Below are 21696 nucleotides of genomic sequence, written 5' to 3' on the forward strand. Positions count from 1 at the left end.
TGTTTTTTAGGGTGGGAAATCCAAATATGGTACTTAGGAAACTGTATGACCCACAATTTTTACACATTTTACGATTAAATTTATTAAATTAAGCGATTTTTTAAACAATTTAACAACTTTTATATAGTTAAAATAATTTAAAGAAGAGGTGTAATGAATGTAGATGATGTTGATAGCACTGCTGAAAAACAATTTCAGGCAAAAAAGGTCGATTCTACTTTGATGTTAATATATGGTTTTTGTTTACTGTCAACCTAATCTCAATTTCCTGTTTCCTGTACATGTGCTCAGTACAATGTCTAATCGTGGTTGTAAAAACTTTGCTGACAGTTTTTGTTGTATTTGTGGTGAATTAGTGTTTAAAAAACACCAAAGAAACATTGTAGACTTTGTGAAAAAGGTATATCTATCATACTTTTAATCTAAACTTGGTGATCAAGATAAATCGTGCCGTATGATGTATGTTATGTGTGTGCTGAAGATTTGAGAAAATGGTCTAAAAATCAGGAAAAAGCCTTTAGATTTGCTGTTCTTATGATATGGAGGGAGCCAAGAAATCATTCCGCTGATTGCTACTTTTGCAGCGTTGATATTATTGGTCATAATTCGAAAAACATGACGGTAATAAGCTACCCTAACCTTCTGTCCGCCAGCTGACCAGTAGTGCATGGTGTAGATTTGCCGGTTCCTGACCACCAGATGATTTAAATTCTATTCCAGCAGCAGTGTTTTCTGATGTACAATGTGATTTAGATGAACCGGATGATGATGAATTCCATTGTAATGCAGAAAGTCTAGAGCCCAAATTGTCTACTCAGACAGAGCTTCACGATTGGTAAGGGATCTAGGCTTAACGAAAGAAAAACCTGAATTGCTTGGCTCTAGATTAAAAGAAAAGAAATTATTGGCAGTTGGAACCAGCATATACATGTATAGAAAGAGAGAGCAGCAATTTTCCAAGTTTTTTCAACAAGAAGGAGATTTAGTGTACTGCTCAGATATTCCCGTTTCAAAAAATGGTTCAAAAGGCTCTGAGCACTACGGGGCTTAACTTCTGAGGTCATCAGTCCCATACAACTTAGAACTACTTAAACCTGACTAACCTAAGGACACCATAACATCAATGCCCGAGGCAGGATTCGAACCTGCGACCATAGCGATTCCAGACTGTAACGCCTAGAACCGCTCGGCCACCCCGGTCTGATGAGTAAGTTTGGTACTGAATACAAAAACGAAGACTGGAGGCTGTTTATTGATTCATCCAAAACTAATTTAAAGGCTGTTTTACTACACATTGGTAGCATGTATGCATCTATACCAGTTGCACATTCTGTAAAAATGAAACAAAACTCTGAAAACCTAGGAATAGAGCTAAATCACATAGGCTATTCTGCTCATGGTTGGATTATATGTGGCGGTCTAAAAGCAATGTGCATACTCCTTGGTCAGCAAGGTGACTTTACCAAATTTCCATGTTTCTTGTGTGAATGGGACAGTAGGGCTCGGGATCAACACTGGTGCAGAAAGAACTGGCCTGTGCGAGAGTCTTTAAGACCTGGTGAGAAGAATATTCTACGCATAAACCATGTAGATCCAAAACACGTGCTCCTACCACCTCTACATATAAAATTAGGCATAATGAAACAGTTTGTAAGGGCTTTGCCTGAAGATGGACCATGTTTTAAGTATCTCTGCCAAAAGTTTCCATACCTTTCTGAAGCTAAACTAAAAGAAGGCGTCTTTGTCGGACCTGACATTAGAAAATTGATGTTTGATGTTAGCTTTGAATCCACAATGAACTCAATGACAAAGAAGCATGGGTACCATTCAAGGAAGTCGTTAAAAGTTCTTAGGACTGAACAAGACACAGAATATGCTTCTATTACAGCTACAACGTTAAAATAGTTTAAAACTTTAGGATGATTAATGAGCCAGAAAGTTCACTTTTTGAATTGTCACCTTGATTACTTCCTGGACAATATGGGAGATGTTAATGAGGAGCAAGGAGAGTGTTTTCACCAGGACATTTAAGTGATGGAAAAACAGTACCAAGGCCGCTAGAGCACCAACATGATGGGGGACTTCTGTTGGTCACTTCACAGAGAAGTTCAGCAAGCGACTCATTGTAGAAAAAGCTACACAACAAGCTTCAAAGAAAAAAGAGAAAGAAAATAAAAACCAATTCCAGCTGACAAGTGAAACGTCTATTAACTCATATCCTTGTTTTATATAGCTTACTGTAAATACGAACCATGCTTATCTTATAACAAAGCGTTTCATTAATTTCTCCGTTTACTGTATACCATAGAATTTTTATACTATACAGTAAAAAGCTGTATTGCTCGAAGACTATGGGTGATACAAAACAAATTAGGTTAGGTTTGTATTGAGCTCATAAAAATCTATAAAGATCAGCTTTCAAAGTAAAAGAAGTTTAAAAAAACTTTCGTTGGCCCGTGTTACAAAAATGTTTTCGAAATATCCTGTGTATCACTCTCCGTCTCCTACTCTATTAGAGCCATACGTATTTAGAAGAAGCTCTCCAGTGACATATCTCTGATTCAAAACTACTTTGCATTCAAAAGGGGGCTTCGGATTTTTCTGTTATACTTGTTGTAGCTTCCCTATCGGAGCTCCCCGGATTTCATTATCCTATCCTGTAACAAACCAATAGGCCTGTCACTTTGCCAAATTTTTTCCAGCTTTTCTTATCCTTCTGTCTGTACCTTTATTCTGCTGTTTAGTATTTCTCATTATTTATGCTGCTAATTTTATCCTACTGTTACAAGCTCTTGTCCCGACCAATTAACTTCAGCTACCTATCAGACCACTGTGTTAGTATATCATTGCTACATTGAAAATGTTATGCATTTAAAAAATGTTAACAGAACCTAAATTACTGAAATTTTGTTATTATTATTATTATTATTATTATTATTATTATTATTATTATTATTATTATGACTAACGTACAAGGTGTTATGGGATAACTGCAGATATCTTACATGTGGCACTTAATATGTGCACACATCAGTGTACTGGTTGTTATTTGTCTGTGTCGAGCAGTCTTCCTACAAAGACGTCACAAACTTTGCGACCTGGTGTTTCCCACAGCGTCATAACTGCACCATTAACAATGTAAGTGGTCTACTCTTTACAATATACATTCACCGTTTTGCAACCATGTGTCCACACTTCAACACCTGACCTGCTACCCAAGGAATAATAAGCACTAATTACTTGCTCTTGTAACATGTAGATGGAGGTAGTCGACCTGAAAACGTACGACTTGTAATAGCTGTAATTATTAGTCTGAAAATGACGTAAACACTGATATAACGTTTTTCAGTACACCATCCACAGTTACCAATAGAAATATCTGCACTTATACCTGTTACAAACTATATTATTAACATTGCAATAATAAGAGTGAAATCAATCTTTGCAAATACTTCGTGAAATGGAGAGGATGCCTCTCCAGAGATCATAAACATGCCATCTATCGCCCTCTCTGTCTTAAATCTATATGAGCCAAGTCATGATTACCACTGCCCAACGTGTCAGGAATCTCGCCTGGAGGAGTTGCGAGCATGTGACGCGGAAGGAAAAAGAACACAGGCGACGTTATGGGCCACAGTTACGGAAATCCATTCAAATGGTTCAAATGGCTCTGAGCACTATGGGACTTAACATATGTGGTCATCAGTCCCCTAGAACTTAGAACTACTTAAACCTAACTAACCTAAGGACATCACACACAGCCATGCCCGCGGCAGGATTCGAACCTGCGACCGTAGCGGTCCAGACTTAAGTGCCTAGAACCGCTCGCTCACCCTGGCTGGCAGGTATCAACAAATTCTTCATTTTAGAGATGCTTTTCTTGCAGCAGCAGGCTGCGTTTTGTATCCCCTCTATTTTGGGCGTCATCAGTTATTTTACTGCGCAAATAGGAATACTGATCTACAACTTTTAGTGCCAGATTTCTTAAACTAATTCCCTCGGCATCGCCTAATTTGATAGGCCACATTAAGATCTTACTTAGATATTATAGGCAGTTACCTGAGACGTAGCAGTATCCGGACCGCGCGCCTAGAACCGCTAGACCACCGCGGCCGGCGGAAATCCATTGGTCTGATACACTTTGACAAACAAATTAATACGGCCCAACGCCTGGGAACATGCATTTGGTTCAAATGGCTCTGAGCACTATGGGCCACTTCGTACGGCGAACATGCATTTCGGAATAATCGAAGCTGGTTGGCTGTTTGCATACTACTATCATGAACTTCTACCAAAAGTGCACGAACGACGGTGAAAACACGAGTAGCACAAATAATCTAAAAGTCTGATATTAACGTAAGAAAATATCTAATTTAACATCAAGCTTCACACTTAGGTGACAAACGTCATGGGATACTGCCTAATATCGTGCCGGACTTCCTTTTGCTCGACGTAGTGCAGCAGCTGGACGTGGCATGGAGTCAACAAGTCGTTGGAAGCGTCCTTCAGAAATATTGAGCAATGTTGTCCCTGCAGCCGTCCAGAATTGCGAAAATGTTGCCTGTACAGGATTTTGTTCACGAACTGGCCTCTCAATTATGTCCCATAAATGTTCGACGGGATTCGTGTCGGGCGATCTTGGTGGCCAAATCATTCGCTCGAATTGTCCAGAATGTTCTTCAAACCAATCGCGGAACAATTGTGGTCCAGGGACATAGCGCCTTATCACCCATGAAAATCCCAACGTCGTTCTGGAAATTCCAGTCAGTGGTCCGTTCAATTAGACTAGGGGACCCAGTCCACTCCATGTGAAAATAGCGCACACCATTATGGAACAACCATTGGCTTGCACAGTGCCTCGTTGATAATCTGGAACTGTGGATTCGCGGGATCTGCGACACACTACCATCAGCTCTTATCAACCGAAATCGGGACTCATATGACCAGACCGGGGTTTTTCTGTCGTCTAGGTTCCAATCGATGTGGTCACAAGTCCAGATTCAAATGGTTCAAATGGCTCTAAGCACTATGGGACTTAACATCTGAGGTCATCATTTCCCTAGACTAAGAACTACTTAAACCTAACTAACCTAAGGACATCACACACATCCATGGCCGAGACAGTATTCGAATCTGCTAACGTAGCAGCAGCGCGGATCCGGACTGAAGTGCCTAGAACCGCTCGGCCACAGCGGCCGGCAGAAGTCCAGGAAAGGTGCTGCAGGCGATTTCGTTCTGTTAGCAAAGGCACTCACTTGCGTTATTCGCTGCCATAGCACATGAACGCCATGTCCTAATGGATACATTCGTCGTACGTCCCACATTGATGTCTGCGGTTATTTCAAGAAGTGTTACTCGTCTGTTAGTACTGACAACTCTTAGCAAACGCCGCTGTTCTCGGTCGTTATGTCAAGGCCCTCGGCCGCTGCATTATCCGTGGTCAGAGGTAATGGCTGAAATTTAGAATTCTCCTGACACTGCAGATCTTGTAATATCAAATTCCCAAACGATGTCCGAAATGGAATGTCCCGTGCATCAAGCTCCAACTACCATTCCGCGTTGAAAGTTTCCTAATTCCAAAATCTAAAAAAATATTTCAAATGACTCTAAGCACTATGGGACTTAACATCTGAGGTCATAACTCCCCTAGAATTAGTGCTACTTAAACCTAACTAACCTGAGGACATCACACAGATCCATGCCCTAGGCAGGATTCGAACCTGCGACCGTAGCAGCCGCGTGGTTCCGGACTGAAGCGCCTATAACCGCTCGGTCACAGCGGCCGGCTCCAAAATCTTAAACATGGCTCCGATTCAGCAACTGTGTAAATCTGAAGAGGCTGAAAAAAATCAGCCAACCAACAGGAAAATGTTCAAATGTGTGTGAAATTTTATGGGACGTATCTTCTAAGGTCATCAGTCCCTAAGCTTACACACTACTTAACCTAAATTACCCTAAGGACAAACACACACACATGCCCGAAGGAGGACTCGAACCTCCACCGCCGGCCGAAGTGGCCGAGCGGTGCTAGGCGCTTCAGTCCGGAACCGCGCGACCGCTACGGTCGCAGGTTCGAATCCTGCCTCGGGCATGGATGTGTGTGATGTCCTTAGGTTAGTTAGGTTTAAGTAGTTCTCAGTTCTAGGGGACTGATGACCTAAGATGTTAAGTCCCATAGTGCTCAGAGCCATTTCAACCATTTTTGAACCTCCACCGGGACCAGCCGCACAGTCCATAACTGCAGTGCCTTAGACAGCTCGGCTCAATCAATTTGCAAAGCAAAGGTTTATTTATCCCCTGACCTAGATTTCGATATTCATAAAAATAAATAAAAACTCTTTCAGAAGGAGATATTATTATAAATATCGAAACCTAGTCAAGAGCTAAACAAAACTTTTGGTTTTTATGTGTTTGGCTGATTTTTTAACCTCTTCTGCTAATTCCCGCAGTGAGAGCGTAATCGTGTCGGAAACCTTTTCACATGAATCGACTGAGTACAAATGACAGCGCCGCCAACAAACTGCCCTTTCATACGTTGTGTGCACGATATTACCGCCTTCTGTATACTGTCATGGAAATAAGTATTCATACAGTAGGTGGTGACCAACTACGATGGTGTGTTGGGATAGTAAATCACCCACAGCGCCGATACGAATAAGTACGATGATGTAGCGTCAGATAACCATGTTCTTGGTAATGAAGCTTCCCGTATGCCATGAATATATTCTGGGAAAATAAAATATGTTGCACTCCGCACGGTCTAAGACAGGGCAAAATGTATTCGTACAGCAGACTACTTTCAAGCAAACAAACGGCTGACACAGCCCCGGAGTGCACGCCACACTCGTGTAGTCGTGTGGCGACCGTGAAGCAACAGACCGTCGAACGTGGGTACCGTGGAACAGCAGTATGGGCCGCAAGGGGAAGGAAACGACCATTGAGGAACGGAACATGGTTGTCGCCCAAAATCTTCAACACAAGTCGTATGCCGAAATTGCGAACGTCATAGGACGAAGCCGAGCGACTGTGCAATCTATCATTAAGCGATATAAGGACAGAGATGTAGTAATAAACAGTGAACGACACGGTCGTCCACAGAAGCTTACAACAGGAGAGACCAGAATGCTACTAAGAACCATCAAGAAAAAACCGAAAACGACAGCATCGGCACTATCCGCATATGTACATGACCACTTCCGAAAGGACATCACTCCAATGGCAGTTCGTACCATTCTCAATCGTTCGGGCTACAGAACCAGGTTCCCGAGACGAAAGCCCTACATCAGCAAAAAGAATGGGAAATGGAGGATGCAATTCGCGAAACAGCATGTACCCAAGACAGCAGACTTCTGGGATACTGTATTGTTTAGTGATGAAAGCAAATTTAATATCGTGCACAATGATGGTAGGATATTGGTCTGGGGAAGACCGAATACAGTCCTCGACCGAAACAACATTCAACCCACGGTGCAGCACGGAGGTGATGGTATGGGGCTGTATGTCAGCCTCTGGTGTCGGAAAATTAGTGTTTGTGGAAAGTACCATGGACAGATTTGTGTATATGAACATTCTCAAACAGAACTTACAACAGATGTTGACGCCTTGGATCTTCCTAGAAATTATTACTTCCAACAGGACAATGATCCCAAACATAGGGGCAAATTGTCCGGCTGTGGTTGCTCTACAACACTCCACACACTCTTACCAGCTCAGACTCCAGACCTGAATCCCACGAACACTTGTGGAGTGAGCTGGAAACACGAGTGAGAAAACACGACATCCGTAGTAACGTCTCTTGAAAGAGGCTCTCCTTCGAGAATGGGAAGGTATCACGACGGAAAAGTACAAGAAAATAGGTCCATTCTGTGCCACGGAGGTTGCGAGAAGTAATACATCGGAAGGGTATGCATACGAAGTATTAAACATGTTCTGGCTTTGTTAGAATTGTCATTTTCTATTGGTGTATGAATACTTAATCCCCAGCGCAGTAGAGAACTTGGCTGACGTTTTTGTATTGTGTTTTGTAAAGGCTTGTTCGTTCGATATACCAGCATAGCTACATTGGCGAGTGGCCAATGTGTATAGTGCATATCCGATTAATGTTTTTGGTTTCAAAAAAATGGTTCAAATGGCTCTGAGCACTATGGGACTTCACATCTATAGTCATCAGTCCCCTAGAACTTACAACTACTTAAACCTAACTAACCTAAGGACATCACACAACACCCAGTCATCACGAGGCAGAGAAAATCCCAGACCCCGCCGGGAATCGAACCCGGGAACCCGGGCGCGGAAAGCGAGAACGCTACCACACGACCACGAGCTGCGGACTTTTTGGTTTCGTATTTTCAATAAAGGCAGCTTACTTTTGCACGCTCTAGTGTATGAATACTTATTTCCATTACTGTATGTGCATATCGCTATCCCCGTGACGTGTCACGTCAGTGTATTGAGGACTGCATGTTCAGATGCTCTGCAGCACTGGTCGTAGCATTACTGAGTGCGATATAGATCCCGCAGGCAGCTTTATGTGTAGCACTTGTTGTGACGTGTGCTGTGACGTAAATCGGTGTGTTGTGGTGTTGCAGTACGTGTCTCTGCTGCGGCCGCCCGTCACGGACAGCCAGGCACCTGGGGCGGAGCTCATCGACAAGATGGAGTGGAAGCAGGTAAGCGCCCCGACCGGCGAGCCAGTAGCACTACCAGAACCTAGCACGTGCCGTATATTAAAGTGAAACACTTTTTCAAAATTTTTATTTCTAGAGCTCCAACATTCTGCGTGGTTTCTGTTTGTTCTAAGTCGTGTCTCCCTACCACTTTCGCACAACGCCGCACTGAGCGTGTTTTTTAGGGAATTGACTAGTTTGAACCTGGGACCAGTTGCAGGTAAGGAGACGCCAGACCACACATGACATGTAGAGTTCAGAAGAGTTCAGTGAGACTAGCGATGATATAATCAAATAGTTAATGATTTCAGCGTCAGCTCCACTACACTCCCTGTAAAAGATTCTTAATACTAACTAAATTTAGTGGAAGGGGTTCAAGGCTTTCCTATTTTTAGTTAGCTGGTAAAATAACGTCGAAAAAGTAGTTGTTTACTATTGGAATTTTTATTCTACTCACAAAACATTGTTTATAAATTGCACTATTGATAAAAGCAAATATTTTAATACAGGATGATAAAAACCAACTGCTTTCAACAAAAATGTGAACGAATATTCCCTGAATGGGTTTCCAAGTTCTATAATGGATCGGAGGATGACCTATGCCATATCATATCTATAATCTAGGTTTAAGTTGAGTTTCATAAAAGAGAAAACTATCAAAATGGTCTACAGTGACCCTCAATTATCTTTAATTACTTATTTAACTTGTCGTAAATTACAATGGCTGATGTGGCTTCTCAATAATTATATAACAGAAAAATCATCGCGTTTCAGATTTTAACTTCTAATAGCAAATGTGAATAACACGAAGTTCAATTGACGATCAACACTAGTATTACTAAAAAGGGGGTGTAACAGATGAGACTTCTGCAGTTCTGAGTGAAGTCTTATGCTCTCTTATGTGGTATCGCATGCGTTCATTACCTTGTCGGTGGTTAGTCAGCGTCAGGGGGCGGCGGGCGGCGCAGCTCCACACACCTCGCCGTCTCTGAAGCAACTCCTCTCTAACTTCTCTTTACTACAATTTACCGAAATTGGTTTAAGAAAAGCTATCTGGCTGTGTTTTCAGCTGACCAATCAGGGTCTCAATGTTAACCTTCAGCTCCGCCTACAAAAATTCTGTCTATCCAATGAGAAACGTTATACTTTTCGTGGTGGAGCAATGTTTTTAATGTTTGCAACGTAACAGAGACGCGTATAGTCTCACGCTCAAACTTTCAGCTGGTGTGTCCCTTTTAGTGTTATCGTAAGATCTATGCTGTTCTTATGGAGGGCTTTTAAAATGGGCTGGGGGGTGATCTTGGCGGTCGGCGGGCGATGTCGGTGTCCCTTATCGTAGGGCCTTCTAGTTTACACGACTCTGCTCTCGGCTTTTGTTCTCGTTTCTCCCCTCGGAACTGCGTCTGTTTCATGGTGGGAAGGTATGACATGCATTTAGCCGTTCTTATGTTAGTCTGTGGTATTCCATTTGCTCACTCGTTGATCGTATTACTTTGGATAATTTAATGTCAGGATTTATTCGGAGCTATGTGACGTACTGCCGGATTTGCTATCATGTCAGGGTTTTCATGGGAGGTGTTGGATTTACCTGACACCTTACAGAGCCTAAGTTGCTGACTGTCATAAATTATAATCAGTGTCATAAATGGTAGGCAAGGAACTAATGGTTACAACGTTGAAGTAGTCACTAAAATGTTTCAAAAAAACTGAAACACAACACACTTGAAGAACAGCGTGGCAGAGGGCAGACTGGTAGGTAGAACTAGCTACATTAGAGTTTAACGTCCAGTCGACGATGAGATCATTAGAGACGGAGGACAAGCTCGGATTTAGAAACAATGGGAAAGGAAACCGGCCGTGTACTTTTCAGGGAAATTATGGAGAGTCAAATTCTGGATTGTCAAACGGAGATTTGAACTGTCGTCCTACCAAAGTCCAGTGTGTGCCGACAGCTGCGGCACCTCGCTCTGTGTGGGTAAACTGAGCCAAGTGTACACGGGCATAAAACCATTGCTCAGGTGCACTCTGCTAAAAATTTCGAACGCCCTGTGTTTTAATGTAATTAAGAATTTTAACAAGCTGCCTCATTATTAATAAGTGGTGCATTATCCAGATTGCTCGTTAGTTTTGAATTAATTGCATTACATCTTTTAGACATTTTCTCTTTTGCGTTTAACGCGAATGCTTTTCCTCTTCCCCTCAAGCCTTTCTCTCTCTCCTACTCAACAGTCCTGAAATATGCGTCTGTATCATGCTAAGTGGGTTTATTAAAATGCTGGATGGCACTGAATATTAACGCAGATGCACTTCAGTGCTGCTCCTTTTATTTTGCAGCTTAATAGTATGCTCTTTTTATGGAGATTTGACTTTTAAAAGCCCTTGATTAATTATATATGAAGATGCTATTTACCATTTTCATATATATATATATATATATATATATATATATATATATATATATATATATATATATATATATATATATGGCTCAACGACCATTTGACCATCTTTTTCTGTGCTGATGCACAAACAGTGCCCGAACTCTTACGGGAATCGGCAACAACCCGTGAGTAATGAGTATAATGGGCTGGGGCCTATGAATATAGTGCGGGGCAATAAGGTGGGAATGTGGGTCTCACGGGAGGCGTGCCAGGGATAAGTTCCTACAGCCGCACTCTCCTCTGTGTCCTCGCTGGCTCAGATGGATGCCGGCATGTTAGCTCAGCGTGTTCGGTCAGAGGATTAACAGCCCTCTGTAATAATAAAAAAAAAACTGAATTAATCAATGATGAACTGCAACATGTGTCATAGGACGTCCGCCCTGAACAAATACAACGATGAAAATCGAACAAAATGAGATAAAAAAAGATTGGTAGAGCGTCTACCATGTAAGCAGGAGATCCGAGGTTCGAGTCCCGGTCGGGCCACACATTTTCAACTGTCCCATTGACCCATTGACTTACATCATCGCCTGTATGCAGCTAGGGGTATTCATTTCTTTGTAATTCCTTGACTGATTAGATTTGAAAATGATCATTAGGTGTGATCGAAACTATTTATCAAACGTGACTAACTACAACTGAGAGTGTTTCAAGAAAAATTTTTAAAAATTGTGCAATACTCATGAAAATATGTCAGCGATTATGACAAGCAGTGTCATAAATGACAAGCAAGCAAGTAATGATTACAATACTCAAGCATTCACTAAAACGTTTCAAACAATTAACACGTAACACACGTGAGTAACAGATCATTAAGTCTAAAGTCGGGCTACAAGTGCAAAAAACTGTTTATATGTCTGCTGAAGAAGGAAGGAAGGAAGACTGAGTTTAACGTCCCGTCGACCTGAAGGTGAACCTGGCGTGAACCAGGAACCAGATGCAAACTCCTTAATGTCCTTGAAAGGGAGCTGTATGGAGGTCGTGGTTTGATGGTGTGGTGTGGGATTATGATTGGTGCACGTAAACCCCTGCATGTCTTTGACAGAGAAACTGTAACGGGTAAGGGGTATCGGACGTCATTTTGCACCAGTATGTCCGCCTTTTCAGGGGTGCAGTGGGTCCCACCTTCCTCCTGATGGATGATAACGCACGGCCCCACCGAGCTACCATCGTGAAGGAGTAACTTGAAACAGAAGATATCAGGCGAATGGAGTGGCCTGCCTGTTCTCCAGACCTAAACCCAATCGAGCATGTCTGGGATGCTCTCGGTCGACGTATCGCTGCACGTCTTCAAACCCCTAGGACAGTTCAGGAGCTTCGACAGGCACTGGTGCGAGAATGGGAGGCTATACCCCAGCAGCTGCTCGACCACTTGATCCAGAGTATGCCAACACGTTGTGCGGCCTCTGCACGTGTGCATGGTGATCATACCCCATATTGATGTCGGGGTACATGCGCAGGAAACAATGGCGTTTTGTAGCACATGTGTTTCGAGGCGCTTTTCTCAGCTTATCACCAATACCGTGGAGTTACAGATCAGTGTCGCGTGTCTTCCCCATGTGCCTATGCTATAAGCGCCAGTTTTGTGTAGTGCCACGTTGTGTGGCACCACATTCTGCAATTATCCTTAATTTATGAGCATGAGTGTAGTTTAGATGATCTGTATACTGTTGGTTACGATGCGTCACTTTTTAACTCAAACACTTGACTTATTCTTTTAAACATTTAACGTAAGATCACACACCTTAATGCGCATTTGAAATTCTTAAATTCGACCAATAACTATACGCAATAGCGAAAATCAAATTTTTTCACCATTGACAAGCGTAAAGTAGGCAATTAGTAACTGGGATCAGGTGACATTTTTAGACGCCTAGCTTTTTTTCTTCGTTTCGGTCAACTACGAGCCAGCATAGTTCAACTTTCTATTTTTCCGAGCTTTAGCTCCCGCCTAATGCTCCTGGATTAGTTTCCAGTTTTGTTCTTTGCTCTCTTAGGTCCACACCTCCCCTGTCTTCGTGCATGAATATCAGATACATTTATGCAACGAACTTAGCATTTTTACGTTAAAAATTTCAAATAGTCTCTGAAAGCAGCTTCGCAGAGATCGCCAATATAACAGTGTTACAGTATGTTGGATTCCGCCGGAGACAATGGATGGATTGTTTATGGAACAGTTGCACGGAAAGTGGCCAGTGTAATCGGTTTGTGCAGAATCTCAGCGAAGTGCTAAGAGGAGAGAAATGGACTCTAGGAAGTATTTCCTGTAAGCGGTTGTGGGTCAAATAATGAAGACGAACCAGCGAGTGAGGAATGTGGACGGAGCTGCAGAGGATCAAAAATTAAGATTGAAACAATTGACATGTATGACATGTGTGAAAAATGGAGAAAGAAATCTCACAGCAAAACATTGTCTGCGTGCAGGACACATATTAAAACACAATTTCACTTTCTAAAGTAATTTTATTCCAAAATGAATCCAGTCACAAATAAATGTGGTAACTGAAAGATAATTTATTACTCGTACTTCGGTGTGAACGTTCATTTCACAAGCGAAGTTTCCTTTTGCAACAGAATAAAATTTTGAAAAAGAAAAAGTTGTAGCCTGGTCAGCGTGTTTAACTTGATTCTGAGGCATTTTTAGCTGTCCAATAAGTCCTGCGTTTCTGTTGCCAAACCATCGTCGTCACGTTAAAGAAATCTCTTGGAAAGCAGTTTCGAGAGGCAAGCATTGGTGATGTCTTCTGGCAGCATTCGATATGGCCAAAAGGTTATGCTGCGTGTTGCACTGGTAATAATTAACTGAATTATCCATACATTAGCACATACAGAAGTGGTACAGCAGCTACTTTACTGATATGAAGTTTCTTACGATGCAAAGAAACCAATAATTATTATTCATTTTGTTGCGTAGTTTTGAAAGGTAATTGTTGTCTTTTCAAACAAATTTCGGGCTTGCAGCCGGTCGTCGTTCAATACTTCGCACGATATTTCAACTGGGCACCTGCCAGTCATCTTCAGGTGAGCCGTCGCAGACAGTCAATTCGCCGGGAAAATTTTAAAATTCACAATTGTTGTCTGATTTAAACTACCTAAACAGTGAAAAAGAATCTGTATTACATGTAACTGACTACAGCCATTTATCCAGAAAGCCGTAGTGAAAATATTTGCGGCTATAAATGATGTGTTGACAACAGTTAATTTTCGAAAAGACATAGGGAAATAGACTAATGTGTCACAGAAAGACATAGTTATTCAATACTGCAAAGGAAATAAATGGAACTAAGCGGACTGCAAGGATTGTGAATCTCTTAGTGTAATGAAATTCACCTTAAAGACAATCTCCCGTACAATGCACATGCTTATGAAGTTTGTACAGTCTGAAACAACTATGAACCTTACTTAAATGCAAAAACTCGGAACCTTCAACGCAAAAGTGACAGCTTGTCTCTGAGAATTCGGTGAAATTTGATTTACAGTGGGTGTTGGTGTTGCTCCTGTATTGGTTGGCAATCTGCTCCGCAAGCACTGACCCAGACATGCTGGAAGTATGACGTAGTATAAAATAATACTCGTTGTGTAGTGAAACATACCAGATGTTGAGTTTCGTTGCAATTAAACAGGAGATGCAGTTATTGTGTGGCCTGTTGCCAATTGTGGTTACAAAAGGAACAAGGTGCATTTGAGAGAAATAAGAACATCGACACCAGATTACTTACTGTATTGGAAAACTGTTCCTTTTACAGATATGCAGACATATATTGAATCTCCTTAATCAACATACAAATTCGGACCGTCTACTAAAGAGATAATTTTTTTACAGTAATATAAAATAATGAGACAAAGGAACCGAACTGATTGGCACTGAATGAGATATTGTTTCAGAATCTAATATGATCGAGGATAGATATTCTGGTCTGCGTCGACATGTGACAAATTTTCGTTTTGAATCGTAAAGCTAATTAATGGCAAGAGATTTAGCATGTCTAAGTGCTGCATTCGAAAACCTACATGAGCGCAGCCAATTACATCCGCAATGCGTCACTTAAGCCAATAACGTTTGGCTATCTCACCCACAGATTTGCACGAGCATGATATGAAACAGTGGCTTGTGAGGACGTGATAAGAATAACCAAAAGCAGACAAGAAGTGTGTCTAAATCTCTCGAGCTAACTGGATTCTACGCCTCAATGAAAAATAATAACGATTCGCACGGCAAGTGGTCCGACTGGCCGCCACAAGTCAAAGAGTTTGCTGCGATACATACCACGCGTTCGTCGAGGCCAAATAACTACGCTAGGTAGTACACCAATACCAGTGAGTCAACATCAGTGCGTCTCTGGAGAAGACATTATAAACTAAACGAAACTAAACTCCGTCGGAACAGGCCTTGGGTGGATCAACGGTACCGACCGGCCGCCGTGTCATCCTCAACCCATAGGCGTCACTTGATGCGCATATGGAGAGTCATGTGGTCAGCACACCACTCTCCCGGCCGTATATCAGTTTACAAGACCGGGGCCGCTACTTCTCAATCAAGTAGCTCCTCAGATTGGCTCACAAGGGCTGAGTGTACCCCGCTTTCCAGCAGCACTCGGCAAACCTGATGGTCACCCATTCAAGTGCTAGTCCAGCCCGACAGCGCTTAACTTCGGTGATCTGACAGGAACCGGTGTCACCACTGCGGCAAGGCCGTTGGCTAAGACGTTATAGCGTGATGTTAACTTATCAATGAAACGAGTCCAAGTGACACCAGATGCATTTCAGTCTCTCAATTGCTGATCACTTTGCATCAAATGACGCATCAGTGTGCAGAACACGTAATGTTCTTCATGCACTATCAGTATTTTTTACCTCAGTAAACTAGTTGACTGCCACTAATGTGGATGTTGTGTCCTTTATTACTGGCACAGGACGGAACAGAACCTTATGTCCACCTCGTGTCCTGCTGCAAGGAGTCACCAATACTTGCTACCACAAACAGTTTCGTATGAGGTCTTTCACATGATGATCGTGGCTTAAACGACGAAACGCGTAGTGAACGAAATAAAACATTTGTGACTGTCTCAGAATCATATTTATCTTTACAAAATAGTTACTAGTGATGTCAGAAGATTCGTAATATCACCCATGAACCGTCACGAATGTTTGAATTTTTTATTCAGATACAGTGAGTGCTTGCATGTATACTTCTTCAGGTTCAAGTGAAATTTAGGCAGTAAACAGTACAAGTAAGAACACAACACAAGCTTTGCAAATATCTTAATACAGAACAAAGCAGAAGATTACGTGGGTAAATCAAGCAACTGATGAAGAGGTACTGAATCAAACTGGGAACGAGAGGCATGTATGACACTCTTTGACAAAAAGAAGGGATAGATTTATACGACACGTTTTTAGGCATCATGGAATAGTTAATTTGGTAACGGAAGGAATTCTGAAGGAGGGATTAAAGCCTAGAGGGAGAATACGGTAGGCAGGTCCAAATACATTTAGGTTGCATTCGTTACTCAGAGATGAAGGTACCACTACATCAACGGCCTCAGCCTTTTCACATTCCCACGACTAAGAAGGAATAACGTAGGTTCTAAATGAAAAATGTATTCTTTAGTAGAATGTACTATAAGTAGAAAACTTCATACCAGATTATGCTGCGTGCCTTAACGGGCCTCTAGAAACACCCTTACTTTTCTGGCAAGGTACCCAAGTGACCCCAGTGAAATTTGGAAATCGGAAAATTTATTAGGAAAAAGGAGTTCCGGTGTAGTCCCACAGATGAGCCTGGTGGACTCACAAAATGAGAACACAGCTGTTTGAAGGTAAGTGATCCGAATTTTAATCTATCAGCAGGATTCATTTTGGAGAGTGTTGCAACTACATAGACGTCTCGTTGATTCAGTCTGAAGTGAAAATAAACGTCGGACAGGAAATGAGACATGCCCTTGAAGGATGCATCAGCTATTCACCTGGAATGTGTTTAAGAAGCTTCAGAAATCTCAATCCAACAAACAAAGGTTATATGTAAACTGATGAGTCAGAGCATTATGACCACCTCCTTAATAACTTGTTGGTCCGTCGTTGGAGCGAAATAAGTTACTGATTCTGCGTATCAGGGATCCGACAGTGTATTGGCCGGTTTGTGGAGATATGTGGCATTAGATGTCTATGCACAGATCATGTAATTCACGTAAATTGCTTACGCAGTGACGGCGCCCGATGGCAACCCAAATGTGGTTCATAGGAATTCATCAGGCGAATTTGATGACCGAGATTTCAATGTGAGTTCACTATAATGTTCCTCAAACCAAAGTAGCACGGTTCTGTCTCCGCGATAAGGACAATTATACTGCTGAAGTATGATATCACCGTCGGGAAGACATCAAGCACGGAGGCACGCAGGTGGTTCTCAGCTGTCAGCGTGCCTTCGATTACTACCACAGTTCCCAAGCAAGTGCAGGAGAATGCCTCCCACAGCATAACACTGTTCCCACCAGCCTGGGTCCGTGGTGCAGTTTATGTTTCGTGCCGCCGTTCACCTCGATCACGGCGTTTGTGGAGACGACCATTCACCTAATGTCACAGAAGTTTGGTTGACACGAAGATTTGACACGTTTCCAATGATCGACGAACGAATTCCAATGCTTCTGCGCCAACTGCAGGCGTAATTGGCGATGTCGTTGGATCAACATGTGAACACGTAGGGGTGGTCTGCTGCGGAACTCCGTATTCAACACTGTACGACGAACGGTGTGCTGCGAAACACTTTTGCGTTCACGAGCATTGTGTTCATACGACAGAGATGCAACAAATCACCATCTATCCTATTTTACACAGCAGACAAGCCTCAGAACCCGACGTGCCGTAAAAAATGGTGGACGTCAAACCATTTAGGGCCATGTGGTAGTTTCACTGTCCTTGTACCTATTTCTGTAGATGCTCACGACAGAAGCACGTGAATATTCGACCAGCTTTCGCGTTTTTGAGATAATCGTTAAGTCTCTGTGTAATAACAATCTGCCTTTTGTCAAAGTCACTCATCGCAGTAGATTTCCCCATTCGCAGCCCATATCATCATATCTTCGTCAGGGTGACCGTCCATCCGTATCTTCTCCGCGTCACGTAGTTGCAACGCCACCAGGCGGCGTCCGACTCGAGACGTGGTCAGAATGTCTGGGCTTATCAGTGTATGTACAATTACTAGTCAGAGTGTTTATGTTTTATTAATTTTCTAACATTAATATTAATTTTCTATATTCCTGTTCACATTCCTGCAATATACAGGGTGTTACAAAAAGGTACCGCCAAACTTTCAGGAAACATTCCTCACACACAAAGAAAGCAAATATGTTATGTGGACATCTGTCCGGAAACGCTTACTTTCCATGTCAGAGCTCATTTTATTACCTCTCTTCAAATCACATTAATCATGGAAGGGAAACACACAGCAATCGAACGTACCAGCGTGACTTCAAACACTTTGTTACAGAAAATGCTCAAAATGTCCTCCGTTAGCGAGGATACATGCATCCACCCTCCGTCACATGGAATCGCTGATGCGCCGATGCAGCCCTGGAGAATGGCGTATTGTATCACAGCCGTCCACAATACGAGCACGAAGAGTCTCTACATTTGGTACCGGGGTTGCGTAGACAAGAGCTTTCAAATGCCCCCATAAATGAAAGTCATGAGGGTTGAGGTCAGGAGAGCGTGGAGGCCATGGAATTGGTCCGCCTGTACCAATCCATCGGTTACCGAATCTGTTGTTGAGAAGCGTACGAACACTTCGACTGAAATGTGCAGGACATCCATCGTGCATGAACTACATGTTGTGTCGTTCTTGTAAAGGCACATGTTCTAGCAGCACAGGTAGAATATCCCGTATGAAACCATAATAACGTGCTCCATTGAGCGTAGGTGGAAGAACATGGGGTCCAGTCAAGACATCACCAACAATGCCTGCCCAAACGTTCACAGAAAATCTGTGTTGATGACGTGATTGCACAATTGCGTGCCGATTCTCGTCCGCCCACACATGTTGATTGTGAAAATTTACAATTAGATTATGTTGGAACGAAGCCTCATCCGTAAAGAGAACATTTGCACTGAAATGAGGATTGACACATTGTTGGATGAATTATTCGCAGAAGTGTACCCGTGGAGGCCAATCAGTTGTGATAGTGCCTGCACACGCTGTACATGGTACGGAAACAACTGGTTCTCCAGTAGCACTCTCCATACAGTGACGTGCTCAACGTTACCTTATACAGCAGCAACTTCTTTGACGCTGACATTTGGGTTATCGTCAACTGCACGAAGAATTGCCTCGTCCATTGCTGGTGTCCTCGTCGTTCTAGGTTGGAATGTTCCGTGCTCCCTAAGACGTTCGATTGCTTCGAACGTCTTCCTGTCGGGACACCTTCGTTCTGGAAATCTGTCTCGATACAAACGTACCGCGCCACGGCTATTGCCCAGTGCTAATCCATACATCAAATGGGCATCTGCCAACTCCCCATTTGTAAACATTGCACTGACTGCAAAACCACGTTCGTGATGAACACTAACCTATTGATGCTACGTACTGACGTACTTGATGCAAGTACTGTAGAGCAATGAGTCGCATGTCAACACAAGTACCTTCCTTCAATTGGGCCAGCTGGCGGTGAATCGAGGAAGTACAGTACATACTGACGAAACTAAAATTAGCTCTAACATGGAAATTAAGCGTTTCCGGACACATGTCCACATAACATCTTTTTTTTATTTGTGTGTGAGGAATGTTTCCTGAAGGTTTGGCCTTACCTTTTTGTAACACCCTGTAATTATTCATGGTTCAAATGTCTCTGAGCACTATGGGACTTAACATCTGAGGTCATCAGTCCCCTAGAACTTAGAACTACTTAAACCTAACTAACCTAAGGACATCACACAACACCCAGTCAACACGAGGCAGAGAAAATCCCTGGCCCCGCCGGGAATCGAACCCGGAACCCGGGCGCGGGAAGGAAGAACGCTACCGCACGACCACGAGCTGCGGACTGTAATTATTCATGGTCGTGAATTTGGCCTAGTAAAGTTTATTCGCTATCGTGATTTGCGCCTGTTATGGTGTACTCGAGTATCAGCTGTATCAACATAAAGCGCCTAGAACCACTCGGCTACTCCGCACAGCACAGTAATATTTCTGATAATAACAATATAATAGTAATAATAATAATAATAATAATGTCTCTATCATAAACAGCACTAAGGGCAGTTCAGAGGCGATCTCTGCGGTAAGTTCCCATAAAATGGTGTTTCGCGCTGACTTTTAATAGGGGTTGGGCTGGGTTGTTTGGGGAAGGAGACCAGACAGCGAGGTCATCGGTCTCATCGGATTAGGGAAGGATGGGGAAGGAAGTCGGCCGTGCCCTTTCAAAGGAACCATCCCGGCATTTGCCTGGAGCAATTTAGGGAAATCATGGAAAACCTAAATCAGGATGGCCGGACGCGGAATTGAACCGTCGTCCTCCCGGATGCGAGTCCAATGTCTAACCACTGCGCCGCCTCGCTCGGTTGACTTTTAATAATCAAAGTTAATTGCTCGCCACAAATGTGGAAAATAATCTCATCACTTCACACGCGGTTTTGTAAACATTTTGGGCGGCATACAAACAGTAACTTCCATGAAATCTAAGCGATACAGGACGGTGTGCAGTCCTCGCGAGTTCACTTTTTACTCTTACCGAACACGCATATTAGTAGCAGCATGGCTGTGACGTCATTCGAGGCAGCGCGTAAGCCGGCATTCGCGTAGAGCGGACAGATTCATAGCTCGATGCGAAGTGTACCTTTTGTGAAATTTAAGCGATCCAGGACCGTTTACAGTCCTCGCGAGTTCACTTTCTACTCTTACCGAACACGCATATTAGTAGCAGCATGGCTGTGACGTCATTCGAGGCAGCGCGTAAGCCTAAATTCGCGTGGAGCGGACAGATTGATAGAGCGATGCGAAGTGTGCCTTTTGTGAAATTTAAGCTATCCAGGACCGTGTACATTTCTCGCGAGCTCACTTTCTACTCTTACCGAACACGCATTTAGTAGCAGCATGGCTGTGACGTCAGACGAGGCAGTGTGTAAGCCGGCTTTGGACTGACGCGGACAGTATGGTACGGGGGTGCGTATTGATCGTTATTTAGATTAAGGTCTTGGAACTTGTTATAGCTTTGCCATTTAATGAATGTACTCAAATGCTGTAAGCAACTCTTTCTCTCATTAATATAAATAATACTTAATCTATTACAAATGAAGACGTTTTCGTTCCAAATTTAGCATTTAATAAATTACTCGAAAACTGTTAGAGGGAGTTTAGGAGGATCATATAGTTAATGGATTTATGTTAAACTGAAGCTTGATGCCAATTTTTATCTGCCTGAGTCTAATATTTAGCGCCTACAATTTCTCGTACGAGCGCCGATTATGACCAAAATATTTCTCCGATCAAATTGAGACTTTAACAGTTAATTGCGACATACATATTCACATTCTGAATAGTCTTTAGCTTTCTAGATTGATTATTTAGCGTCACTGCATTTTCACTCACAACAGTGTAT

At 42.6% G+C, this 21696-nt stretch overlaps 1 protein-coding gene across 1 annotated transcript in view; it reads left to right on the top strand.

Annotated features, from left to right (window-relative positions):
- LOC124789082 (serine/threonine-protein phosphatase rdgC) overlaps nucleotides 1-21696 on the top strand; it is a 1335318-nt gene that overhangs the window by 1026259 nt on the left and 287363 nt on the right. Inside the window, exon 10 of the mRNA XM_047256373.1 lies at nucleotides 8589-8669. Within this exon, the coding sequence (XP_047112329.1) occupies nucleotides 8589-8669 (81 nt within the window). The remainder of the gene's footprint in view (nucleotides 1-8588; nucleotides 8670-21696) is intronic.

Source organism: Schistocerca piceifrons, chromosome 3 (assembly GCF_021461385.2).
Source record: "Schistocerca piceifrons isolate TAMUIC-IGC-003096 chromosome 3, iqSchPice1.1, whole genome shotgun sequence".
In the NCBI taxonomy this organism is placed as follows: domain Eukaryota; kingdom Metazoa; phylum Arthropoda; class Insecta; order Orthoptera; family Acrididae; genus Schistocerca; species Schistocerca piceifrons.